A 27,591-nucleotide genomic window follows, 5' to 3' on the forward strand; every position below is an offset into this window, starting at 1 on the left:
TTTGCATAATTTATGGTCACCGTTTTCACCCCACTTGAACGCGTGAAACGATCAACCACAAGGCGGGGGCGCGAGAGTTCCACACGTATTGTGGGAATGTTATCCGATCTCCGACTTTCTTCCGTTCGGGTTCACGCACTTGCCCACAGTGCATGGTGAAAGGACGGTTCGGTAGAAGTAATGAGTAACAGGATCCTCGTCGAGTGAACAGGGGGTGAAAGACAGGGACGAAAAAGGACGCATCGACGAATCAGCGGAGCAAATGGACTGTCAATAGAGGTGATGGGCCGTATGCTGCGGTAAAAAGGCACGGTGTCAAGGGTGAGCGTTTTCCGACCGTTCCGACCCCGCGTGGGATGGGTAATAAATTGTTCGTGATTTGTCATAAAATTTTACAGCTCGTTTCCCAGAGACAACTCGACACGCGACACGACACGATGCGGACAGAGTCTTGTGTGGCGTGTTGCGTACTGCTGCACGCTGTCTCTCATCGCACATGCTTTCTTTCTAAGAGGAATTTTTGGTTGTTGAATTTTAATTGTTTTTGCAAAAAAAAAAACTTTTAATTTTAGGTTTTTTCAAATGCTATTAATTTACCAAAAATTGTCAAAAGTTTTTCGATATTTAGGATATTTGTCTCAATCGTTGGATTCATTTAATTGTCCATGAAACACAACGAAAAAATATGAATAAAATTTATCAATAAGATTGTTGGTTCTAATAAAATCAGCAAATATTTAGCTTTGCTACCCTTTCTTCTATGCAGCATACTGTATTTGCATAACGGACGATCATCGCGCAGCATAAGTTTGTGCCAGGGAAATGAGTGGGCGTGGCTATGCCAGCCTTTTGGGAAAATCTATGGTCTGCGATGAGGATCGTCGATCGACTTTCGGTTTTGGTGGAAGTCTAGCTCTAGCTCATTTGAAACGAAACTATTCCCCCTGACGGTTGTAACGATCACTTAATCCTTTGCGCTGCAAAAGATTTGTGACATCAATCGCAAATAGCTACTTGGTTGAATTTAATGGTGAATTAATTAATCTCATAATTGAAAGTGAAGAGTTTTAATTCAAGTACAGTGTAAATATTGCCAAATACATCGAAATTGTTTCGAAAGATATTTAGAAATATCGTACAGTGAACAGCAAAAAACCATACAAAATAATGCAAACAGAAACACAAAGTGATCGTGATTAAAAGTGTGTGTGTGTGTGTTTCTAAAACTGTGTAGTTTGGTCACAAAAATATCTAATTTATATGAAAGTGCAATAGATTGGTTAACAGGAAGAATTGTGATACAGCTATGCCGAAACGGAAAAAGGCTCCATCGCCCAAGTTTGATCTGCTCGAGGACGGGTTTGATGATGACTTCAGTTCAAATGGTAATTTATCTGCTTTCAGCTTCAGTGTCCATTATGAAGTGCACAATTCTGTTGTATATAGTGTCGTTGTTTAAACTCCAACTAACACATCAATTTCAATTCACACGTTCATGACGGCTATACAATAGTGTTTAATTGCCAATGTTCTTTACTAAAGTGCTCTTAGTGTGTCTTATATGATAAAAAATGGCCAATAACGAAACAATAAATTACAGAAGAAGTGCTGCAGTTTCTAGTGTGTTCTAGTTAGATGATCATCCACACAATCAATGCACATATAGAGATAACAATTCTCGAAAATTTCGAGAAAATAACTGAATTGGTTTGAATTGCTATAGCTTACTGTGAACCTTTTCAAATGTTCTTACTCAACTTTGTACAGATGATCCCAGATTGCGGGAACTTTTCTTAGAATCATGAGCTTAGTTAAGTCTCTTGAACCATCAAAATTCTTCTATACATGACACTGTATATCACTAGAAATACAAGTTTAGATAGCTGTAATTCACTCCGTATCTAATAATTACACCATGATAGTAAACAGGTATACATCAACTTCAGCATAAATTTAGCAAATAAATATGTGATGATCGCATATGCAATCGACATAGCGCACGCGATCCGTCAGACACATTAAAGAAGGATCATTTATCATTTATCACAACGGTGATCAAAAGTTACATAAATTACTCTATTTTGTCTCGTTTAAAAACAGCCCAAATCGGTATTTTTTTACTGTGAAGTGTCTATAAGGTATGAAGAAGCTCAAGGTACTTACAGATTAGAATGATCTTAAGTAAACTAAATAAACGTTTTGCTATGGAGCATCCAAGACATCAAGCATTGAAATATGGCTTCCTTTGATCGCCAAGTGAAATCTTTCTGTGAACTGCCATTAGAAACTCCTCTTTCTCCTTAAAGAATTTAAGTAATAATTTCGCATATGAAATTCAGATAAATTCGACTTCGAGAATTTGTTTGGCCTTATCTTCAAAAGGCCAAGTATATGAAAAATCCCGTTTTATCTTAAATGTACATATATCCTAAAGAAACAACTCTTCTACAAGAGTCTGAATATTAGAGAAAGATACTCTGTATTATGTGTTTGAGCTTATGAATTATAAGTAGAACTAGAATCTTCCCTGACCATTTTGTTGCTATGGCAACTAGTGCCGTACATCGCAGCTTACCAAATCCCGGACACAACTGATCAGTGTGTGCTGCATTGCTGACTTTGCTATAATCGAATCATCCACTAAACAAATATGAAATAATCCACCCGGTGCGTGTGTGTGTGTGTGCTCAAAAATTCCATTGGTCATCTACAAAGAAATGTTTTCCCCTTGTCGTTCTCGTTTCCGCTGGCGCGCATCGCCCCCTCAACCCACCTCCCCCTCGACGGGTGCGCAGACGACAAACCGGGCACGCCGATCCAACGAAACGCAGCAAACGCACGTGAGCGGGCCCGCATGCGCGTACTGTCGAAAGCGTTCTTCAACCTGAAGCGCAACATCCCGTGGGTACCGGCGGACACCAAGCTCTCCAAGCTGGACACGCTCCGGCTGGCCAAGAACTACATCACCTACCTGGCCGCCACGCTGGACGGCCAGTCGGTGGAGGATTTCTCTACCAACCTGGCCCAACCGCCCAAAACGGTAAGTACGTGTACGCTACTACTGCTACTACTACTACTAGCGTCACCGGCACAGCTCCTCACACAGCCGGGGTAAATTTAGCAATGAGACGTAGGCTGGCTTGAGAAAATTGACGAGAAAGGGGAGGACTGAGAACGCGAGAACATACCACACAAAGGCGCGCATCACTGCAGTACCAGGTGGATCGTATCAACCGATCCTCTCCCGTTACGCGCAGAGCCAAGGGGCCGGGTTTACTTGCTTCCTGATAGGTAAATGTGGTACGCGGCGTCGCGTATTTTCTTTACACACTTTCCACCCTCTCCCTGTCGGTGGGGGCAAAACGATCGTGAGTGCTATAACTTTTCATCTCGGAAATGTGATGTTTACAAGTCATTAGAGATGAACAAATAGGCGCGTCGGGCGCTGGGCGAGCGTTTTTATGGCTTATTGCCCCCATTTAGTGCGCCTAACGGCGAGGAAATGACTCATTAGTGAAGTGCAGCATACGATTCAGCGTTTGAGGGAGAAGATCAGGGGAAAAGCCACTGTTCAATAATTGCCTCTTTTCGTCGCCAGGCAAGGTAAAAAAAGGAAATGTGTGAGAAATTAAGATCAATCTCGGGGAGCAATGTGCAACAAAAAACGTGTTGGAAAATAGGAAAAAAATCTCATCTCAACATATGACAGGATATGACGCGGCCGGAGAAAAGATGACGAGCAGCTCTTGAGCTCACCCGGCCCGAGGAGCATGGAAATGTGATGCTTTGACGCGCATTTTTATGACGAATGCCGGCTGGCGGTAACGATATCGAGCGAACCGTTTGCTCGCTTCAACGGTTTTCCTTCAGTTCCATTTTCACGATAAAACACATCAACCACCAATCCTTTTCCAACCCTTGTGCCACCATGGGGTTGTACCCTGTACGGACCGCACAGGCGATTAATTGTTTAACAAACGGGACCGCTTGTTTACGGGATCGCTGAAAAGCGATATCCAAACAAACACTTTGTGCGCCCGAAGCGTGTAAACATGCGTGTACTTGGGTGAGGGCCCTCTCTGGTGACGATACAGCCTGGATGGCTGGCGTGTGGCATTTTCCCTAGCGGACAATGGGCATTGATGGGAAGCATGGTGATTGTTTATGCGATCGTTTATGTTAAGGATATGGAATAATTGTTAACAACAAAAACTCAACTCATCACCCACGAAGATTTGTTAGAATAAATCAAAGGAACGTGAATGCAATTCCTTTGCTGTAGAGTTTATGGCTTATGGTGCTTTGAAGTACCACAAAAAGAAGACACCAACGTTTACACAAAGTAGGCAATCTTCATTCGTAATTGGTTTCAAAGTTGAAGATCCTGATGCAACAAACATACCCCAGCCGATCGATCGAAAGGTTTTGTTATTTAAAAATTCTCATCTGCACATTTGTTTCCGGTGTTTGGGCATTGGACATCCACATCCGTTGTTTATGGTGGAAAGATATTTTGGTGCTTTCGCGGTCATCTTGCCGAGAGTATGCACTTGAAGAAAATATCGCATTACCTAGCGCAGATCCTAGCGCATATGACGATCAGTCGCCCCCGCCCCTCTTCAAAAGCGGGATGTCCTCAGTCGCATTTCGCTTCACATTTCCCACAGTATATCTAATTCCTCATCTAATGCTACCATTTTGTTCGTCCCTCTCCTCCCCCCACAACAGGCATGGCCTTTCATCTTCCAGCAAGTTCAGCCACACGAGACAAGCAAATCGAGTAAGCACGGTACGCAATCATCCCAGCAGCAGTCAACGACGGCTGCCGCGTTCACAGCTACGCCACCGAATGTCGGTCAATCCACATGTGCCACCATGGCGGCTGATCGGCAGCCGAGCAAGTGGGTCGACTACCATCATCCCAAAGATGTCACCTCCGGTGGTGTCGCTGTGTCGGAGGGTATCAAATCTCAAACCATCGCACCGTCGCCATTGAGCGTTGCTGCTTCGTTGGGTGGATTCTCGGAAAATCGCATCGGTTCTACCGTTCCCGGTCTGGGGGATGGCGGTGGAGTTACCGATTACGGTGCGTTTGGAGAAGCGATGGGGATGGTGGGAAATTCGGCCACCCTTCACCATCAACCCCAGCAGGAGCCTCACCATAACCATCGACAGCAGCAGCAGCAGCAGCAGCATTCGGTTGGGCAGCAGGAGCATCACCACCAGCTACATCACCATGGGCACCAGCAGTATCATACGGCCGGTGGGAGTGGTTGCCACGTTGGGGGAAGCGTTGGAATGTCCGGAGCGTACCAGCACCGGCAGCATATGGCTTCGATTGGCAGTGATTGACACGGGGACGGGTTATGGGGATGCACCCTAACTGTACTTATAGTATTTATAAAATGGACAACTTCAAAGCAAATTCGGACTAATCGTACTGTTACATACCAAAGTATTAAAATGGATCGTATTACACCAAAAATTATAAACATACAGAAACTTTTGCGAAATAAATTGCACATTGAGTGCCAAGTGCGGTACCCGAAACGCGTTCATATTTTCCTTTCATTTGCATATAGTTTATAATCGGAGTAGGCCATAATTGAGGCATATAAGAATAAAAAAAACGAGATGGATCCGTAATGGCTGGAGGTACGGTATCAGTTCCAGCAGAGATTCAGTTAAGGATTCAGAACCAGTATGGATTTTATATCATTTCCAGGACAGATATATCAGTTCAATTTCAGTTCTAGTACGGGGATGAGTTGAAGATTGGTTCCAGAGCCTATAAAGACCTCGGTATCAGTTCCGTAACCGGTATGGATACGAGATCTATTACGGGAACGGTATGGGTTCAAGATAAGTTCTAGGGCAGGTTTGGGACAGGACCAGTTCCAGAACTGATACGGGTTCGGTATCAGTTCTAGGACCGATTTGGGTTCCGTAACAATTTCGTGACCGGTCTATTATGAACGAACAGTATGGGATCAGTTCTAGGGCAGATTTGGGACAGGACCAATTCCAAAAATGATTCGAGTTCAGTTCTTGGACCGATTTAGGTTCGGGATCAGTTCCAAGACCAATACGGCTTAAAGTTTGATTTCAGGACTGGTATGGGTTCAGGTTCAATTCCGGATATGGACTTAGAAGCTGTCCCATAACCAGTATTTAGGCCGGTGACAGTGCTCCATTGGATGCGATATTATCAGAAGTCCTGTCAAAATTGTATATGAGATTTGTAAGTTAACGTCGAATTGCAACGACAAAATTTATACATACAATTATATAAATTTACCAGCACATCTCATAAAATCGCATGCAAAATACACTGCCGCTGGCGAAACTGTTACAGAATTAGAAGAAGTCATATTTAAACATCTCTGATGATTGATTTCATTTTCATGGCATGACCATTCACATTAAACCACTTACATATTTTTAAACTGAAGTAAACGACAAAAAGACAAATACAAAACTCGAAAAATAAACACCAAATATTTCATTCCTGCAACTGGCCTGCTGTATGCAAAATTCCAGCACACACTGTACGCTAGGGTGCAAAAATGGAATCTCCAACCCTGCACTGTCCCGGCTGTCAAATAACCCAAGCTGTCAACGCAAGCACATGGTTGTTGTTTACGTTGCCGGGGCAGTCCACAGCGTTCTCTTCGAGGTTTTCAATTGCAAGTGTGTCGATTTTACGAATAGTAAGCAAAAAAGCAAGTCTACTCACCATGTCGGAAGCCGACGAACAGATGGAGGTGGCCGAGGATCAAAACATCGAGGACGCCGATCTGGAAAATGCAAGCGACGGGAACGACGATGAGGATCTGGAGGAGGAGAAGGAGGATGGCAAGGCAAAGGTTTACCTACCCGGCGGTAAACTGTCCAACGACGAGGAGCTGGTGTGCGACGAATCCGCCTACATTATGCTGCACCAGGCACATACCGGAGCACCCTGCCTCAGCTTCGACATTGTGAGCGATCCGCTCGGCGATGATCGGGAAACGTTCCCCCTGACGGCGTATGTCGTGGCCGGTACGCAAGCGGCTCGTACGCACGTGAACAGCGTGATCGTAATGAAGATGGCCAATCTGACGCGCACCTCGAAACAGTCGGCCGACGGTGAGTCCGACGACGACGAGGAGGTGAGCGATAGCGAGGACGTGAACGAGGACCAAACGCCCATCCTGACGAGCGTGATGATCAAGCACCCCGGGTGCGTAAACCGGTTGCGTGTGTCCACGTTCGGCAGCTCGCAGTACGTGGCCTCGTGGAGCGAGATGGGCAAGGTGCACATTTACAACATCAACGAACAGCTGGCGGCCATCGACGATAGTAGGGCGCGCAAGACGTACCAGCAGAACAAGACCGGTGACGGGGTGAAGCCAGATTTCACCTTTTCCGGGCACCAGAAGGAAGGCTTCGCGATCGACTGGTGTCCGACGACGCGTGGCATGCTGGCGACGGGCGACTGTCGGCGTGATATTCACATCTGGCGCCCGAACGACAAGGGCGCCTGGAACGTGGATCAGCGGCCGCTTGTGGGGCACACGGATTCGGTCGAAGATATACAGTGGAGCCCGAACGAAGCGAATGTGCTCGCTTCCTGCTCGGTGGACAAATCGATCCGCATTTGGGACTGTCGGGCGGCGCCCGCCAAAGCCTGCATGCTGACGGCGGAAAATGCGCACGAAAGCGATGTGAATGTAATTAGCTGGAATCGTAACGAACCGCTCATCGCTAGTGGTATGTGGTTGTGCGTTTTGGGGTTGAGATTTCGGCGGTTGTGCTTTAACGGTTTCTTCCATTTCTTTCCTCTCGCTTTACAAGGTGGCGATGATGGTGTGCTGCAGATATGGGATCTGCGTCAGTTCCAGTCGAAAACACCGGTGGCAACGTTTAAGCACCACACCGACCACATAACGACCGTCGAGTGGCATCCGAAGGAATCGACCATCCTGGCGTCCGGTGGTGACGACGACCAGATTGCCCTGTGGGATCTGTCCGTGGAGAAGGACGATGGGGACGATGCGAATGACGATCCGAACTTGAAGGATCTTCCACCCCAGCTGCTGTTCATTCACCAGGGACAGAGCGAGATCAAGGAGCTGCACTGGCATCCGCAGCTGAAGGGTGTGATACTGTCCACGGCACACAGCGGGTTCAACGTTTTCCGTACGATAAGTGTTTAATGGCAATAGGAATACATTCACAGGAGCACAACGACGGCGAGTGCTGCTTGTAAAACTAAATGTTGGAGGTTCTATTCACTTGTTATCATCTGTAAACTCATCCTTGATTTGCTTGTTTGTGGGGTTGGATCGACTTGGCGGATCATTGCTAAGTTCACCAGGTGTCGCATCGTTGGACGGCCATGTGGGCAGTTCTGTAAGAAAAAAACAATTAATCTCTTCATAAAAGGACCACCCACCGAATCCAATCCACCTACCCACGGTTGATCGATTTCTCCCATGTGGCGTATCAGCCGCTCCATCTCCCGCACGGACAGTGCTCGCCCGATCATGACCGACTTGCGGCAGGCCCGGGAAGCAAACATGGCCCGCACACGGGACGGCCGGCAGACCGTGCTCGGGGCGTCCTGCATCATAAAGATCAGCTCGTCGATGTCCTCCTTGCCAAACTCCCAGTTCCGGCTGTACGGTTTCGCCATCAGCCGCACCTTCTTCGTCGTCGGGGCCGCACCGTCCACCTCGAACTTGAATCCGTTCATTTCGAAAACGTCCAAATTGTCGATCAGCACCATCTCATTGACGGCGGTCAGCTCGAGCGGCTGCGGCACTACTAGCCGCTGGTTCTGCAGCACCGTCGTCCGCTGCAGATCCTCAAAGTTGTACTTCTCGTCCGTGGCGTGCTGATCGACGATGAACAGATCGTCGCCGAGCCGGACGATGATGAACCCGAGATTAAACTGCCCCACGATCTCCATCTTGGCGAAATCGTCCTTCGTTATTTCCGTCTGTAGCTCACTTTCGGCCGCCTTATTGCTGGTCGGGTTGATCTTGCTCTTGAACCGCAACCGTGTCAACGAGTTTTGATCCGCGGTGCGGGCGGATTGTAATGCTTGCTCGCGCTTGATGAGCTGCTCGAGCGAATCCCAGCTTACGGACAGCTGCTGCTGATTGCGGTGCCGCATATCGTCCGCTTGCCGCTCCTCGTCGGACAGCTCGTCGTCGAGCAGGATCGATTGGCTGGTGGAGATGGAGGATGCAATGCTTTTGTCGCTTGGTTCCCGTTTGATTGGGGCTGCGAATTCGGCAAGGGAGAGCAACGTTTCACTGCTAGATTCTGGTATAATTTCCATCTCACCATCGATGACGCGTGATGCACTGGTTTGCGAGAGAGACGGAGAAGTGGAGCCCGATGCTTCCGTTTTACAGCTCAGAAAGGAAACGAGCTCTGTGACGGATTCTTGGGACGATCCACCAGCATTAGCCTTCATCGAATGTTCGTCCTCTTGCCGCGCTTCTTGGGATAGTGGGTCTTGTTCTTTGCCGTTTGTACACCTTATCACTTTAACCGATTCCTTTACAACGTGTTCGGCTCTTTCCTCACTGCTCGGCTCTTTCAGAATGGTCAAATCGTACGGATTTTCTTCATTCTTCGCCTGCTTTGACGAGCGCATCGTCGTATCTTCCTCATCTGCCATGCTATCGTTACAGCTTTGCTGCGAAGCTTTCGTTATGTTCAGGAAATCAATCATCTTCTGCATTCCGCCACTGCAATTGGAGCTTCTCTTCCGCTTTTGTCCTCCACCGGTACCACTGCCGGAACCACTAGCCATTTTTGGCGGTTGAAACGTAAACAGCAAATCCCCGGCCGTACATTTATCGCTTGAGCTCGAGTTGAGAAAATCTTCCCGCTCCTCACCATTCTCATCCTCGTCGTCCTTGTCGGAGGGTAGCGAAATGTTAAGCAGCCGGTTTGTATCGCTTAAATTCTGGTTCTGCATCGTAAAGGAAGACGGCACAGTTTGGAACGTTTTCTTGATCGATTTCCTTATCGCCAGCATAAGGATCTTCTCGTTGTTTACCAGCACCTGCCGCTTGTCCGGCGTTAAGTTCACATCCACCTCCGAGCGGTCCAGCATGAGATTCAGAAACACAAACGGTTGCTGATGCACGTTGTACCGGTGGTAGGCATCGTTAATAAGCTTGCTAATCTGCTTCGGCTCGCAGGGTCTCGAATTGATGAAGTAAAACTGGCGATCCTTGGTGCTTCTGCCCGACCCGTGCGCGCAGCTCGAGATGTATCCCTCGATCTTGTACCGGGACAGGTTAAAGTTGTCCACCTCCTCCTGCGTCAGTGCCATACTATCGTCAAAGTCACTCGCTTCCAGATCCTGTATCTTTCCGTTGCCGCCGATGCACGGTACGAGCGGCATCAGTTCCGCCGTCTGCTTCGTGCCGAACAGGGCCGTCACGTTGTCGAGCACGCGGGACGAGCCCTGCGTGCTCATGATCACCGACTTGCCCCCTTTGGCGGTGTGATTCGTGCAGATGATGCGCACACCAACCGACACCAGACAGTACGCCTGCAGTATCTGGCACATGCGCTGAAACTCGCGCTTAATGTTGCGCTGGAACTCTTTCTTCCGCACCGGCAGTGTTGCGAACAGGTTCGTCAGGCTGACCGTTGTGCCGACGGGGTGGGCGCAGGGTGCTCGCGTTTGGATGCGTCCCTCGTGATTGAGCGTTAGCTTGGTGGCGTGCGGGGCCGTGCTGTGGCGCGTGGTGATAATCATATCGGATAGCGCACACAGCGAGCTGAGCGCTTCCCCCCGAAAGCCGAACGTTTCGATCGATTCCAGATCGGTGAATTCCTTCAGCTTGGAGGTATGGTATTTGGCCGCTTTAGAATGAAAATCGGAAGGATAGGGTGTGCATTAGAAGCCATTACTCAATCGAGCAAGAGAACGGGAGGCTTACTCAGTCCTTCGAAATTCTTTTCCTCAACACCGCTTCCGTTGTCGGACACTTCGACCAGCTCGGCACCACATCCGCGAAGCTTCACCTCGATCAGCGTTGCACCGGCGTCGAGCGAATTTTCCACCAATTCCTTCACAGCTATGGCCAGATTAAGCACAACCTGAGAATAAACAGGAAAATTAGATTCCGTGCCTCAGCAGCGTTTGAACTGAACTGAAAGAAACTCGGGCCCCCATACCTGCCCGGAACAGATGCGATGGACCGTCTCCTTGTCGATGGCATTTATTTTGCTCGATTCAGCATTCGTTGCCGGTAGCATCGGCGTTTCCAGCTCGCCAGACATTTTGTGGAAGTAGTAAACACATCAAACACTAAAAAACTGCACTATAAAAATAGAAAAACGTAGTAAAAAGCACGAGACGAGTCCGGCAAACTCGCGTGATCCGATTGCTAGAAATATGTTGACAAAACAACAGGCCGGTGAGTGCGCGCGCGCTTTGTTAAGCACAATTTACACACGCCATTCGATGCTGTCAAAATTTGAATTTGACACAATGAGCTATTTCACGACCGTTGCCACGAACACGGGACTGATTCAAACTGTGACACTGGCAGAAAGAGACCAAAATTATAATAAAAAAAAAACAATCCCTAAAATTCTGACATCAATTGGAATAATCCGTTGAAAGGCAAATAAAATCATGAAACAAGTTGCTGAATTTTTCGCATATTTTTTTATTTTTTCTTAATTTCTTCCTCGTTTTTCTATCCGCCTGCGCTTCTGCGTATTTTTCTTATTTCGGAATCTTCTTTCTTACTTCTGTTAATTACTTCATTTTTTCTTCTTGGGTTTCCACTGCCTGTTTTGTGGGTTCGCTTGCTTGCAGGCTTCTTCTACGTTTTGTTTATCTGCCTGCTGATCGTTTAATATGCGACACACCTCCTTTTTACGATACCGTTTGCTTGTTTTGTTTTGTTTTCTTTCTTTTGTAGTTTTGCTAGCGATAAATTATATGCAGCTTCCCGCGTCTGTTATCGTTTGATTTTCTTCTTGTTTCTTTTTTTATCATTTAAATGGAGTTATATGTTGTAAAGGTGTGATAGTATGGTACGAGTGGGTTTCTTTGTTTGTTAGAAGAAGATGTTTTTTTTTTATGTGAGTTTTTTTTGTTCTGCACCTTTTGCCAAGCTTATAGTGCTTTCGGGGTTTCCATTTCGCTCTCTTTCTCTATCTGTGAATATTTGTTTTGTTCTTTTTTTTTTGTATAGTAGAATTCATGTTCGTAAGATTCTTTAGTGGTGTGGTTTTGCTCTATAGTTAAATGTATATTATGTATGTTTGTTTTTCTCTCTTTGCTGTTTTGTTGTTGCATTGCTAGTGATTTGTAGTTGAACGCGAAGTACGCAAATATTACTTCCGCATTTCTTTCCTGCGATCTTACGCCAGGAATGTGGGTGAGATAGAATAGTGTAAACAGAGATGCAGTTGCACGTTTGTGTTCTTTTCTTTCGTTAAGTTTATAGTTAGCCAATGGGGTGGGGCTTCAGGGGGTTTGGTTTTGTGCATACATTTTCGGTTCTCGTCCATCAATCCATCTCAAACAGCTCCGATAGTGTTGCTGTTGCTGCATCCGGTGCATACTTCTGGGCGCGTTTGCTGTTAGGTTACAATTTACTGTTACATTATAAGGGAGTTCTGCATTTTGTTTCGTTTCGTTTCCGTTTGCTGCACTACGCTGATTGGTTCCAGTTTTAACTAGATTAACTTACGATTTTGTTTATTTTTTTTCTTCTCTTACTTGTGTCACCCTTTTGTCCCTTTAATGTTTCCTTTTTTTTTCTTTTTGCTCTAAAAATTGTTCGTTTGTTTTCTAACGTGTTACACTTACATTCTTGACGCCTCGTTCACCATAACCGCTCATGCACCACACTGGCTCACTTTTGTGTTTTGTATAAGCTACATTTTTATTTATCAGATGCTAAATGGGACCTATAGGTGTATGTGTGTGACTGAGTGTGTTATTTTGTCTGACCATGTGGTGTGTGTTGGTGTGTAGCCGTGCTTGTGTGTTGTATTTGGGTAATCGTACCAGTTGCACGAACACTCGGTGTGTTTCGATTTGTCTGTTGTTACTTTTAAAATAGTGTAGTATTTTAAGTGTACCTTCTTTTTTTTTTTTTGAAGAATTCCTATGATAAACTATCTTCTCCATGCTTGCAGTATGCATAGAATGCTGTTTGTTTTCCGTTTGTCATTGATTTGAATTTGTTTTGTTTTTTTTTGTTCTTTTTTAACATATTCGTTTCATTATCATCTCTACAATTTTGCGTTTGCATTTCATTACAGCCCCTATACATTTAACTCACTTGCAAATTTATGTGTGTTTCTTTTAATTTAAATGTGTATGTGTGTATGTATCTGTGCTTTTTTTGTTTCTCTCTTATCTGTTACTGCTACTGAATAAATTACAGAAAATAATAGAAAAAAAACAATATTTCCTCATTTCGTTCCGCAAAGGGAACGATTCTAGCAGAAGAAAGCGCAGGAAAGCAGATATCGAATCAAGTGCAAAATTGTTGAAACAGTCGTTGCGTTTTACTCTTCTTATTCCTTCACTTTGTTTAGGCAGAATGAGATAAGGGGTCTGCTTGCACTAGAAATGACTGCTATGCCCTGGTGGGACACCCCATCGTGAAGGTGGAGAGAGTTGAAAATTTGGAAAAGTTCGTTGTACTTGCATCAAAAATACAATCACCCCAAGTGTGTGGCGTGAGTGGCTGAGATTTGGGGGGGGGGGGGGAGAGTATCGGAAGGAGATGAAACAGATACGCTGCAGACACGTGCTCAAGAGAGCAACGTGCTCTTCGTAAACAAACACTGCTACTACATACACTGACACCGGGCGAAAGAGCCATCGTAGTAGGCTGCTAGTGGTGTGGTGGATCGTATCCAGAGGAGGTTCAAGAAGGGGTTCAAAACAATGCACAATCGTTGATCAGAGTTGCATTGCTGCTCATACGGCTAACGTGCGCAGGGAGTAAACCGTGTACACTTCCATTGCACTACTCATCATTGCAGCAGTTTCAGTATGCTGTAGCTGAGCATCTTGACTAGTTCACCTTACGAGATAACGTACACTACTACAACTACTGCTACTAGTACTTTTTATATATTGTTTTGAGGGAAGTTTTCCTTCCACTTTCTCGTGCCGCATGCACACATGAGGAAACAACACTAAACAAGGGCCTCTATTCGTGCGTCGCTAAAACGCACCATCACTACGAAACGACGTGTACCGGTGTTGAATAACAAACTCGTTGTAACGAAGGTAAACACTAACCCGAACAGAATGAAACAGCTTCACTTGGCTACTCCATCAAAACAAAAACCTAACAATCAGTGTATGAGTTACACAAAAACAAACACACACACACAAAAAAAGGTCTAACAAAAAGCTGTCCTCCACAGATTCTGTCTCTTGGTGCTGTTTTTTGCTTTGTTGCTTTTTAGCTGTGTTTTAGCTTACTTAGTGGAAAGCAGAAAATACTGCTCCACTGGTTTATTCCTCATCCCTCTGTCAGCCGTCAGCTACCGCTTCCGTTACGGGTGTGTTTTATTGTGTTGCATTTTTTTTCCTTTGATTTAAATATTTTTACAAAACGCTATACCCGCGGGCCGACGCGATTACCTATAGGTTTAACACTGTTTTATTGCATGCTAACACGCTTGTACCCCCCCGTTTATGCGGTAAAAGAAACATGGTAGAACGAGAAGTAGTCGTGTTGGAAACTATTTCGAACGGGGATTCGTTGAAGACACAACACAAACTCCAGCTCGAAACGAAACAGCACTTAACGTATCACAAATATACACCTTCGTTTGCTTTGTTATGGAGAGGAGGAGGGGGAGGAGAGGGCGTTGGGTGTCGGGCTAGAGGTAGTATATTCAAACTCAAATTACTTAAAACATACTCTCTATATCTCTCTCTCTATCCCTCTCTCTCTGTCTATCACATACAAACATACATACAAACATATGTAGGAAGGATGAACATATCCACGACCCTATCTGAAGATAAGTAAAATAAATAAATAAGAAAAACATCTATCTCAAGAAGATGTATAAAAAGAAACAGTAATGCTCATCTGTTCCTTTGCACGTGTGCGTGATTTTTGTTTCTCCCATTTGGTCATGGTTGTTACCTTGTTACACAGTGTTTCTTTTCTCTGTTCTATTTTGTGTGTTTAGTACACTGTGTTGTTGTTGCTTTTTTTTTACTATAACAAAAAGCTCTTTAACGTTATTCATTTGATCCTCAACTTCATTGCTATGGTTGTTGTCGTAAAAAAGCCTCATTTTCACAATTGGATTCATTTCTTATTTTTCTCTTCTCTTTTTGCGCTGCATCAGTTATCGGTTGCTGTTGTTTGTGTTCTTGTTTGTTCTTGTTGATTATTGTTTCTGCTTATGTAATTTAATACTTTCTCTTCATAGTTCTCTTCTGTTCTTCATTGTTCATTTGTTTATTTGCTGCCTATTTTCAAAACTAAACACAAAAATTGCTCTTACTTCAACTAGCAAACTCAACTGTAAACAATTTCCAAAACTTAATTTCAAAGTATTACACATAAACTGTTTCCATTTCCTTAACTTCTGTTCTGTTCGTTAGCAACAGCGCGAACCCTCGAAAATGTTCCTAAACATTGCGTTCCATTTTTGAGTATGACTGGGAGAGTGTGTTGAATGTGTGGTTTGCTGTTGTAAGTTACTGTAGGGTGTTTGTTATTGATAGGTTTTGCTCTCCATTAATATTAATAATCTCTACTAACGTGTTGTTTTACTATCATTTGCTCGCTTCGCCGCACAATCACACAAACACACACAGATAACGATTGCGTTTCGTTACTGACTGACTGCTGCTGCTGCTGCTGCTGCTGCTCTTACATACTTCTTAAATGCAGGTAAATTTCGAATACCTACCCCATTTATTGTGTGGTGCGTTGTGCTATACATGTTTGTATACATGTTTGGACTGTTTGGTTAATTATCATATTTGTGTTATTGCATGTTCCATTACCCCCACTGTTACACGTTTCGTTAATGTTTCATTTTATTTGTATAGGCTCTGTTTTTGTTTTAAACACATTCGCTACATTATACGTTTTCTTTCATTCTCTTTCATTTAATTTCTTTTTTTCTATTGTGTTGCTGTATTGTGATAGTTTGATTTCTTTTCCACCCGATTACGATTACGCCTATTTGAAAATGAAAAACATGTTGTGAACGTTTTTTGTTTTGTTTTGGGGTGAATGTATTTATGCTTTTTCGTGGGGTTTCTTGTTCACTATTGCTCTTCCGTCATCTGTATCATTCGTTTTGTGGTTTGTGGTTGTTTCTGCACGTTTGCACGTTTCGTTCTTCTCTGCACTTCTTTTATTTTCCTTTTCTTTGTTTTGTTTTGCTCCGTATGCTTATGTTATAATGTTGCGTTTGTTGTTATACTTTTTGTTGCTACCTCTGCCATACCTTCCCACTCTTCCCGCCGTTGTTCCGTTTGCATTTGCTTATGATTGGGTTTTGGTTGTATTTTGTTGTTGCTGTTTTCTTGTTTTATTATTCTTGGTAATGATAATTGCCAACTACTTCGCGCCTCTAGGCTTCATCTCCCGCTTGTTGTCGATAGAAAAAATAGAAATCTTATAAATACAGACTACAAACTGTTGAACTAACGAACAAGCCCCTTGGACAAGGGGCATGTTTCATGTTTCTCGCCACGCTTTGTTTTGTTTACACCACACACTGCCCTTACAACTACAACAGCTCACTACTACTGAATGACTGATTGGTGGTGGAGAAGAAACGATCAGGTTCATTGTGTTGCTCTTTGCATTCTTTCTATTACTTCCGCAGCTTCTTGCACGATAACAGTATCTCCGTTTTTTGCTCTTTAGTTTTCCAAAGGATTTTGCTTTTCAGAGCGTATGACTAAACATTTTGCCTAAAGTTGTGAATTAGCTCGCTTGTTTGGTTCGTTTTACATCTATTATACTCTTGCTTTCCCGTTTCCCTCGTTCTCACGCATGTTTTGTGTATGTGTTCTGCTATGTGTGTGTGTGGGTGTGGGTGTGTACGTGTGTTGTCACAACAATAAAGCATTCGCAAAACGGATTCACTGTGCTAGGCCCTCGGACATAGAGATTTATAATTACTATCAAATCAAGATGCCTTCTCACACTTGAAATATTTGTGAAGAAACTACTAAAAACCCCACGTAATTTACCATTTATTGGCAGGTAACTAAAGCTGCATGGGTGCTTGTGTGTGTGTGTGGGGGGATGTTGTTGGAGCTACTGTACATCTTACTAAATAGAATACAATAAACAGCTTTAACGACCAGAATAAACTATCGGCACAGTTTGACTCGAGTCGAGCACGGGTCAACAAGCAAACAGGAATAAATAAACTTTCTGTTTCCCTCCTTCCTTAACTCTCTCTCTCTCTCTCTTAACAAGAGCTTAAATTCGTGTGACTAGCGCAAAGAAAAACTAAACAAACAAACAACGAATGTACTAACGCACTATTAGGGCTAGAGTTTAAAATAAAAACAAAATTCTAACATCTTGCATCGTTGTGATTAGGCGTTTTTGTGTAAAAGTGTGTGTGTGTGTGTGTGATTCGTTCTGTATCTAAAAACAAGTTTTCTATATCCTTCTTGTGTTTGTGTTTCACTTTCATCTTTCCATCCATCATTCATCCTTCACAATCTTTAGAAAACACAATCAAACAGGTAAGTAGGAAAAATAAATACTAAACTCTTTATCATTGGTACACGATTGAGATAGCTACCGGGGGTGGGGGGGCTTCAGGTGAACCAGGTTGGTGTGTTAAATTTGTGCTATTTTCGTCTTCTCCTACTAATCATTGTCAAACATTCCCCTCTTCTGCATTCTCTCTCTCCCTCTCTGTCTCTGTCTCTAGTTTGCTCTCTATATTAAATTGTATTTCTTTAGTTAACGAACAATTATAGTAGCCTAGTGGTCTCAAGGGGACGTTTAAAATATGGTTGTGGGTGTATGAGTGCTTTTTGGTTTTTTTTACTGTTCACCTGAAATGTGTGCCTGCCTCCTCGTCGCGCCCTTGATTGTTTGTTACACTTCATTACAGATTGTTCCTCTCCTACACACTCAACCACCCACACTAACACACCTTCCCACACACACACACACACACACACGCACACACACAGGCGCTGGAGCGCAACGGTATGTATGAATTTATAAGTAGACTTGTGCGAGCGTGTGTCTCAGTGTATGTGTGTGTGTGTTTTTTTTTGTGCGTAATAATACGATTGTTTAGATATTTACGTAAAAAAACCGTGCTCCACTCCACCTCTCTTCCTCGTTGGTTGTGCTCTGCTTCATCCGCTTCTTCTTCGCGCGTCCTTCTTTTCCGGATTGCTTTTGCTCCTAGCGGCGGGCCGCTTGCTTCGCCGCTTAATGCTTCTTACTAGCTAACGGGCTATAACGGGGCACCACCGGGTTAACAGTACCCAATAATGCGATGAGGCGCCGGTTCGAAGCATTCGTTTCGTTCTTGCAAATAAATATCATTTTCTTGAGGGGGGGTTTTCTTGCTGTATCGCCTTCACCAAACGTGAAGCAAAATGGTGTAAAAAACGAGTAAAAAAAACGTAACATTTTAAACTAAAAACATAAAAAAGTTAAGCTTCCAGTGTCCATTGCGCTTGCTTTACGATCAGACAAGACTTCTTCTGCAGCGGATCAACTATCCATCCTTGTTGGGCAGGGCGTTTGCAGCAGTGGGCTGTGTGCGTTTATTTCCCGTTGCAGCTGTACGCGAACACATGGTTTGCGCATGGGGAAAATTAAATACCGCAAAACTAAGCTGGCTCACGCGCACACGGTGGCTCTAATTGCTGGGACTTTCGGCCGTCGAACCGGACGCCGACACACCGTCTGGAATTTGGGCCAGCGTTTTAAATTGAGGAGAATTTATAAATCTGAAATGCAGAACCGATTGGGTCATTTTAATTGATGTTTATTCCAGGTGCAATTAAATTTCTCTATAAAAATAATCTAATAAATCCTACCTTGGATACGAATCTCTATGCATAAGTGTATAAATTTGTAGTTGAGCTTCGTCGAAAGTGTGCGGCGTTGGTTCCACCATATTCCTATTAACTATTTCCCTTACACGCGAGTCTAACGATACCTGCGGATAAAAGGGGAGACACGTAAACACAGAAAAAAGGGGGTAAAATTAAAGCGAAATGTCAAGTAATTATCGTGCTTTCTTCCCCCATCCTACAGCACCGCAGGGGTTTGCTTACCTCTTTCGGCGATAAAATCGAGATATAGTCTTCATAAATAAACCTAGCCTTCTCCTCTATCGCTTCCGGGTTCGTCTCCTTCTTCAGCTCTTCGCAGGCCAGCCAGAAGAGTATGTTTTCCTCGCTGTACTCGCAGCGCAGAAATTCCCGGAACGCTTTTCGCCCGCTGGGGCTTCGCATTAGTTTGTCGAAGCTTTTGCCCCAGCTGCGTATCTCCTCTAGCGTTGGTCTGGGAACGAGGTGTTTGTTGCGGGTGGGAGAGAGCAAGAGAGAAAGAATATGTGTATGGAAATGAGCGTTTTTCAGCGGGTTGGGTGGGTATGCTTAAGCGGGAAGTGCAAAGCTGTTCATTTGTTCAATTTTAATTAATAGCTACACATTGACAGCATCACACAGTGGGGCAGCCGCCCAAGGGCTGATGGGAGGTGATGGAATTGATAGAAATAATAATAGAATAAACAACGGGCATGAAGGTGAGCGATGTGTAGGAGAAACTAGTTTCCAATATCAAAGGTGTACAGCTGGTTGGGAAAATATTATACACACAGAGTTGTTAAAGAGCAAAAAAATAAAATAAATCGCAAATACAGTGATACAATTTCAAGCAAAAACTAGAGACGAAAAGTTTTCAGTTTATTTTTTTTTATAGCGGATACAATATGTGTCAACTGATTTTCAAATAAATGGGAACTTGAAATGCCCGAGTTGAGGTATTTAAATATTTGAAAATGAATTCAAAACGTCAAATAATAACAAACAAAATATTTGATTCTCTAAAGTATCCTAGACCGAATGGCACATTCAATAAATATGCATCCCAAAAAGTAATCTAAATAAACGATAAAAACATTTAATGAACGCTGATAAAGCACAAGAAAATTAAAAGTAAAATTCAACTTAAAAACAAAATCAAATTCAACAAAAAACATAAAAAGTAAACAATAAAACAGTAAAACAATAATAAAAAAAAAACAAAAGAAAAAGAAAGAATTAAAATATAGTTAAACAAAATGACAAAACTTTGAACAAGAAAGAAATAAAAGCAAAATATAAATAATGACCTGAAGTCAACCACTTCAAACACACACTAAACCAGAAACAAAAGCACTTAAAACATTGACACGAGTCATGGCGAGATTCATACGGGCGCAAGAGAAACTACTCACTGTTCACCATCGAATAGGGTATCGGAACTAGCTTGGTCTTTTTTCGTAGGCCCATTGTCTTCTGCATTTTTTATAGCCAAACTGAAAGTAGAGAGAGAGAGCACAAAACAGCACACGCATGACGGAAATTAGTTTTATGTTTTTTTAGATGCTGAATGACAACAATTAGAGCAGCGTTTTTTCCCCTTACTAATTCTATACAACTATGTGCCGGCAGGTGCACGAGAGCAAGATCGTTGACAGTGATTGATTATTTTCTAATGAGCAGCTTTTCAATTTTCCCTTTTTCTCTCGACAGTCCCCCCCCCCTCTTTTTTTGATTGCTAGACAACTTAGCTAAATGTACTTTTGTTTATTATCACACATTTGTCTTCCGGGCTTTACTGCTCTGCTTTAACTGCATGAAGTATTCATACTTATGCCGGCCGGTAAAGCCTTGACAATAAATTACGAACACAGTGACAAAATGCTTCCGTTGTGAAGGGATGTTTTGGGGTTTTTTTTTTTATTTGTGGAGGACAGGATAGGAGAATAACAGCCCACCGGTAGGATAATTTTCCGGCTAGCAAAAGGGCTTGAATTAATCAATGGATGCGATCTCTGTCTGCTCTGTCATCTGCAGCCCCGTCCCCGTTTCAGGTGCATGGGAGGAGTGTGTATATATATATGTGTGTGTGTATTTGTGTTTATGGTTTGATCGTTACAGTTCCGGCATATAAAATTTATGAACGAAGCTTCCGAGCAGCCCCGAGCAAACAAAATATGGAAATATGTATATATATCTACCGCACACCTGCCAGAAGAGGAACGCACATGCAAATGAGACTGAGCGACAGAGAGGACCAACAGACAGCCCAGTAGTAGCAGCAGTGGAGAATGGCATGAAGCCAAAGGCACCCCACACGGGGGCTCTGCTGTCCTCGAATATTTATCAATGATATTCCCCATCTGCACGCTGAGAGCCAACCCCCAGGATCAAGAAGCTGTCGGGGCCGTACCCTCGGGTGGTGGAGAATTCGGAGCAGGATGAATAAAGAAACCAGCAATGGGATGAATGGGCCCCACCGACTGTCTTGCACGTGATCGCGCAGAAGGGCACAGGAAGCGGACGCCAGGAATGCAATCTTTTATCCGTTATTTTTTATTCAGCAGCAGCGGCAGCAGCAGCAGAGAATGGAAGATTTGTCACGTAGCGGTTATTATTGAATTTATGCTACCACACTTGCTTTTTGCTAAATTTAACGAAGCCTTGCGTCACCGGGTGACCTTTTTTTGGTCTGCTGGAGGGGCTGTAGAGAGTGTGAGAGAAAGAGTGTGTATGTGTAGGAAGCCATCGGGAGCGGATCGTCTTTTCGTTGGAGCCGCAGGCGGGTTTATTTGGTTTTGAAACGCCGATAGCTTATGAGGTGTGTGGATAGCAAATACTACCACTGTTGTGTAGCAGGGGTTTTTTCGCTATCTAACGAACTGTTGCCTATGGAATATTTTATTAAATGTCACCGAAAAGGCAGCACAAAAATCAGCTGTAAGCTTTGTAGAGATATTTTCGGGAAGCACAGTTTAGCCGTTTACATTTCATAGCAAAGGAAAATCATTTCATAGTAATGTAATGAAAATAAGTTACTAATTAGACTACTTTTAGTCAACTCGAAAATGTAAAAAAGGAACATAGAAATCTCGGTTTAGGCAACAAAGATTGAACAATTAGAATTATGCCACAAGAATTAAAGAGGAGGAGGACACCTGGTGAAGATTGCTTGAAGGATTATTTGCTTTGTTATTTTTTTTTAAATTAGTTTCTCAGAATCTCATCGCAAACAACCTATCACAAACAAAACGTTCGAATCGACGAATTGACATTTAGCTAAGCCTAAAATCAACACCAATTAAGATAACACTCCACCTGAGAGCGCGCCTGGTACCTAAAACCAACAATCTTCTCCTCTACTTCAAACCGCCATTAGGCATTTAACGGTCACAGTCGCTCGCTCTGCTTCTCTCATTTTCCCGGTTTTTTTCCACTTCACTCTTACCCCTTTCGAATTTTTCCAATCGCCTGGCGCCATTTTTCGGCCATACCGGAGTGGATGGATTACCGTTTACGATGACACAGCCACACACACACACACACACCTGTGAACACTGCGAGATGCACGCCAGAGTCAACCCACTGGCACAGTGCGCACAAAATGGCCAACGGTTTGAGTTAATGTGACAGTGCAAACACTTGACCCGGTCGGTTTGGGGTTGGGGCGCCTTTGGTTGAAGCGTTGTCACACTTTGCCGGGCCGCCGGTTTGCAAGGGGGAAGGCTAGCGAGGCTAGCGAAGCTTAGCTCTTCCCAGCTTGCCCGCCAGGATAGTGACACACCTTCATCAACACACACACACACACTGGCACGCGCGCTCGTACACACTGTTACCCGAGTCTATTGTTTCGACATGTTTGCGCAGCACTTAAGGTTTTGTCTTTCCACCCACTTTCCGGGAAGGTTGGCGCGCGAGCGGAAGCGTCGCTTCACGTGCGACATCCAAAACAAGGGGGGGGGGGGTAAGTACTTGGGAGGGGGGAATGGCACACACTGGCGAACACACACACACACACGCCGTTACGTGGACGGTACGCGGAAATCTTAATCGCACACGAGGGGACACTTTTTGACGTTGTTTTGGTTGGTTGATTTAAATTTTACTGCACTGCTGCTGGAAGGGATTAAGATAGTCGTGGTAGTAGTGGGTTTGATGTTGTTGTCTTTGCACCTGGATTATTCACTTGGCTGCACATTGCATTACGGCGGGGAATAGACGCAAAATGCCACAAGAAAATGTAAATACCAAACACTAAAGAGGTCCTGGGGCATCTGAATGCAAAAACCACAAGCTGGCGAAATGGTTTATCAATCGTATTATCTCCACCGAAGGAAACAGCACCAAAGAGCAAACAGCACCTGACTCCTTGCACTGCACTGCACAATCGCTGCACAATCAATTTGCATTTTCCGACCCTTCCGCCTAGCGCCTTGGCGCCCGCAGCGTAGCGTCCGAGGCCCCACTAATGACACACAGTCTTGAACATGAATAAAATTAGCTAAAGAGAATTTAGCTGCCTAATCAGCATTGGGCGGGCACGATCAAGCGGAGCGGGTGGGTGAAACGAAGGGTGCATGTATTAGTGGCAATTTAATGATTGTCTACCACGGCCAGCACCGGACACCGGCTGGCGCTCATTTCCGGCACTAGCTGCACGGTGTGTTGAAGCACTAGACATCATGTTAGAGACAGCCTTAGACAAACACCCACCTTAGAGAATGTTCCTTTCAAAAGTGTAATCACCTCTTGCCGTATCATGCCGTATCTGTGGACGTTTCATGTGGACGGTCCATGGGAAGAAACGATATGGCGATGTGTCACAGGACATATAGCGGAGTGTTAAGCAATTATACGAATGATGAATTATTCTGAGATCCGAATGAAACAAGATGCTAGAACCATTTATCCAATTTAGTTCCAATCAATTTGCTTCTTTCAGCTGTTCCAATTATTCCGATTTAAATTCAGTGTTATTAGTACAAAGTTCTGCCACTAACATAATAATTGCTCTTCTGCCAATACTTCAGTAATACGTCAAACATCTTCATCACTCACTACCTTGTCGCATCTGTCAAAAGCGTGTTAGTGGCCATCGCCATCTGTCAAAACAAGGGTGTACACGTGTGACAGCTCTGTTTACGCTTGCAGCACGCTTGCTCCCTCGTTCGTGTGTCGAGAATTTTGCCAAACTTTATCCTTCTCCCTTTTGGCAGCAACTTACACACCCTTTGCCGCGACAGACGTCACCACGAAACTCATATTGAATCATCCCCTGGACACACACACGTAGGAACGTCCCCAGCCGGTACACTTCCTTAGCACGGACCACGGTGAGGAGGATGTCGCACCCGAGATACGTGAACCGGGCGCATCATATTTGAGGTTAATTACTTTGATGATGGGTTTTCTCCCCCCGGATGGCGCTGATGATGTCAGTTACGGGCGGCATCCTCCAACGTGCTGTATGGCACTTGGTGCGAGCAAACAAGGGTCAGCAGCAGCAGCGGTTATTAGTAGTTCGCCACAAATGTGTGCACATTACTTTCATGTGTGCGTGTTTTTTTTTGGAACGCAACGATTTTTCGGCCCAGCGCCAGGCCCCCTGGTCAAGCTTAAGGTTTGCCGTTGGGATGAATGGGCCACATGGTTTCAGTTCTGGACCACGTTTCGTGTCCCACTCGCCAACCGGGTGATAATAAAGTTTTAATGGGTTTGTTTTGATGGAAGTGCCAACGCGTTCGGTTCGGTTGTCGATGCGGATGAGGCGAAGTTTCACGATGAAGGTAGTACATGTGTCTCGTTGAGGTTGTGCTAGTGAACACACGATCACGTTGATCGAACGTCTTTTTCAACTTATTTTGTAGCTCAATACAGTTTGATATGTCATGGAGTGAAACATGGCAGTTTCAGCGGGAGTTTGTGATTGAAAAAATGTGGAGGATTTAATTAAAAAGTAAGAACATTGACCAAGAAGAATGTTGTGGATACTACAGTTTAATTTTTGAATAATTAAATAACGATGTCCAGACTTTAAAGTGAACGTTGGGCGTTAACTTATAAGATTTTCTTAGATTGGAAAGACTTTACATCAGAGGTCAGAGGTCAGATCCAATCTGTGAATAGTTCTTATTCTTATTCGATATTCAGTGCAACCACGTTTGCTGTAACCAATGGCTACTTGATTACAACTAAGATATTACTATAAGCAATCCACCACAATATTAAGTTTGCTGAATAATGACATATCATCTGAACTATCTCCTGAAAAGAGATGCTTTAGACATTCAGCTGTTGTCGTAATCAATTTTTGCAAAGCTAATATTTCATATATGTTGTAAAAACCGGGTTTCTCCGGTTTCTAGAACCGGTTTCTCATATGGATTGAATTAATCTAAACGAAAAGACACATTACCATTCTGTACTGTCACACTGGAGGAACGATTTAATCAAATAAAACTGATCACAACTGAATCCCTCAGCTCCAACGATGTTCATTCACCCGAACCGATAAACCAGCCTGGACTGGATCCACTTTCTCACACTAGCAAAGAGTATTCAAAGCTGTTCTCTGTCTTCCATTCAATTTGTATCAATTTTCGTTACACCCTTTCGTGATCGTGAATGATAGCAAAGCGAAAGGAACCGTGGCAGCGCATGGGTTCGGGTCGCGCTGAGTGAGCCCACTCGAAAAGTCGCACACGGCTAACACTGAAGTTCCCACTGTCCTTTCGACGGTACGGATAGCGGACGAAACAACAGCAACAGTCCCTTTTTGCATTCGGCACGATTCAATTTTGTGCGAGCCCGGGCTAGTGATGTGAAACGAGAAACACACCGTTATTGGAAAACAACCTTTCACCGTTTATTGACCATATCCCCATATCACGTTCTGGGCCAGAAATGGTTGCAGACAAACGTGGGGCGATTTGTTTGGCAACGTCCGGTTTGAATTTTTAATCAACAAGCCCCAGCGTCTGTGAACTGAAAACCCGGTTTCCATAAAACGTTTGGTTCCGAGAGTTCCGAAAGTTTCGAACGACAACGATGGGTTGGTCCCCTTTTTCTTTGTAGTAAAAATTCTCCGGCAACACACCATCACCTTTCGCCTGTTATTCTTCATTATTATTTTACCACAGGGCAAAGGGATTTTATTTTACTTCACCGCTTGGTCGGTGCACATACATTTGTCCGTGCAAGGCATGGGACAAGTTGTAACTCACCCCAAACAAGTGGGCGCTCGCGCGCCAACGTCCCCCTCCCCAGAGGGCATGCAAACGAATTGCCTTTCCCGTGAACGCAAAACAGCAAAGCAAAGCAAAAAAACAGAAACAAAGAAAAACAATGGCCCAACCACTCCTGCCGGCAGAAAACAAAAAGGGCAAAAGCACCACACGGGTGTCCAGCTGGTGCAGCAACGCGCACCCCCAACCCAGAACGGAAGGGCAGCCGGTGGGGAAAGGTGCGCGGCTTCAGGAAGAAACTCTCGCTTCCGGTGTTGAAGTTTCGTTTGTTGTTTTATTCATTTCCGCCAACCCGTAAGTAAGTCGGTGCCTTTTCGTATTGTTCTTGGATGTTGCAGTGTGTTGCTGCTGCTGCCGCTTTCTGGCGCTTTCCTGCGCTTCCTTGACCTGGTGAACCGGCCCAGCCTGGAGAGGAGTTAGGAGTCAACCCGTGGTTGGTGCTTTTGCAAGCGCCACATACAACCCCGACCCAAGCAGGTTGCCCCAGAGGCTGTTGAATCTATTTGCACTGGGTTAGTCTTTATTTAGCTGGCTAAACAATTGTCCTTAGGGCAGGTTAAGTGCATTGAAGCGTGGCAGCCAATTCCTATCACTAATGTGTTTTGTTTTTCTGTTGCTCGCCGCGTTGCTCCACCTTCGCGCATCGCTGCCCGCTGTTAGTTGTCCCACTCCCTGCTCCCTTCCCCACCCCATACGCGTGGAAAATGGAGTGGAAATATGGTGCTTTTTGTTCATTCGCTGTTTGTTTGCTGCTGTTGTTTTAGCCTCTCCTCCTTTGAAACCGGCCCTCTACATTTTGGTGCAGGTGGTAGTGGGGTGTACTGTTTCAAAAGAAATAGATCACACACATACTCCAGCGTACAGTGTACGGTGCCACATTCTTGGAGGGCTTCGAAGGACAATGAAGGATTGGGCTGGAGCGAGCGAGCGGGCGCGAGAGAGCGGAAGGAAATAGACAAGCACAACCTGCCGCTTCCTGATGCGCGGTGACATGAAAGTGGTTTAAAAGCGTCATTACAATGGGCGCTCGCAGCAGCCTTGAAACGGAACACTCCCTGCACACGGTGGGTTGGAATGGCCGGGCGGCGGGAGGGTTGCATGCTTTGTGGTATTGCTTGAGCAAACACGGGGCAAACACGGACAGTTTATGTTCGTAATTGAGGGGCCTCTCTAACAGGAATATTTAATTTGCTTGGAAAAGCACAAACAGAGAAGCTGCTCTTTTTTTGCGCCACTTGCAAATGGAATTGGGATGGAAAAACATAACCAAACATTATGTTGGTGGTGGTCAGT

General features: G+C 44.5%; 4 protein-coding genes and 1 long non-coding RNA gene across 16 annotated transcripts in view; 2 read left to right on the forward strand and 3 right to left on the reverse strand.

Moving 5' to 3' along the window:
• Positions 1 to 906: 906 nt before the first annotated feature.
• LOC121591820 (box A-binding factor) lies at positions 907 to 5,518 on the forward strand. Of its 2 annotated transcripts, none has more exons than XM_041912827.1 (3): positions 907 to 1,385; positions 2,832 to 3,040; positions 4,729 to 5,518. In XM_041912827.1, exons 1-3 carry the CDS (start codon positions 1,307 to 1,309, stop codon positions 5,350 to 5,352), a joined length of 912 nt encoding a protein of 303 aa, XP_041768761.1. In that variant the 5' UTR covers positions 907 to 1,306; the 3' UTR covers positions 5,353 to 5,518. The 2 variants fall into 2 exon arrangements, with proteins under 2 accessions (XP_041768761.1, XP_041768759.1); XM_041912825.1 differs by having other exon boundaries at positions 2,796 to 3,040; positions 4,729 to 5,516.
• Positions 5,519 to 5,540: 22 nt separating this feature from the next.
• On the reverse strand, positions 5,541 to 6,528 carry LOC121591823. The gene is made up of 3 exons (XR_006004566.1): positions 6,436 to 6,528; positions 6,283 to 6,346; positions 5,541 to 6,217 (listed from the first exon to the last, which is right to left on the reverse strand). It is a non-coding gene; the product is annotated as an uncharacterized LOC121591823 (long non-coding RNA).
• Positions 6,529 to 6,620: 92 nt separating this feature from the next.
• Positions 6,621 to 8,258, forward strand: LOC121593365 (glutamate-rich WD repeat-containing protein 1). The gene is made up of 2 exons (XM_041915635.1): positions 6,621 to 7,752; positions 7,837 to 8,258. Exons 1-2 carry the CDS (start codon positions 6,738 to 6,740, stop codon positions 8,196 to 8,198), a joined length of 1,377 nt encoding a protein of 458 aa, XP_041771569.1. The 5' UTR covers positions 6,621 to 6,737; the 3' UTR covers positions 8,199 to 8,258.
• Positions 8,148 to 11,407, reverse strand: LOC121593363 (mismatch repair endonuclease PMS2). The gene is made up of 4 exons (XM_041915634.1): positions 11,191 to 11,407; positions 10,953 to 11,112; positions 8,456 to 10,875; positions 8,148 to 8,392 (listed from the first exon to the last, which is right to left on the reverse strand). The coding sequence occupies exons 1-4, from the start codon at positions 11,293 to 11,295 to the stop codon at positions 8,270 to 8,272; spliced, it is 2,808 nt and encodes a 935-aa protein (XP_041771568.1). The 5' UTR covers positions 11,296 to 11,407; the 3' UTR covers positions 8,148 to 8,269.
• Positions 11,408 to 12,216: 809 nt separating this feature from the next.
• Positions 12,217 to 27,591, reverse strand: part of LOC121591681 (regulator of G-protein signaling 17) — a 36,408-nt gene continuing 21,033 nt past the window's right edge. For all 11 annotated transcript variants that reach the window (XM_041912455.1, XM_041912459.1, XM_041912451.1 and 8 more), the window contains exons 6-9: positions 20,470 to 20,550; positions 19,304 to 19,532; positions 19,064 to 19,185; positions 12,217 to 18,973 (exon numbers count right to left, since the gene is read on the reverse strand). In XM_041912455.1, coding sequence (XP_041768389.1) covers positions 18,883 to 18,973; positions 19,064 to 19,185; positions 19,304 to 19,532; positions 20,470 to 20,550 — 523 coding nt within the window. In that variant the 3' untranslated portion in view covers positions 12,217 to 18,882. The remainder of the gene's footprint in view (positions 18,974 to 19,063; positions 19,186 to 19,303; positions 19,533 to 20,469; positions 20,551 to 27,591) is intronic.

Source organism: Anopheles merus, chromosome 2L (genome assembly GCF_017562075.2).
Source record: "Anopheles merus strain MAF chromosome 2L, AmerM5.1, whole genome shotgun sequence".
NCBI lineage: Eukaryota > Metazoa > Arthropoda > Insecta > Diptera > Culicidae > Anopheles > Anopheles merus.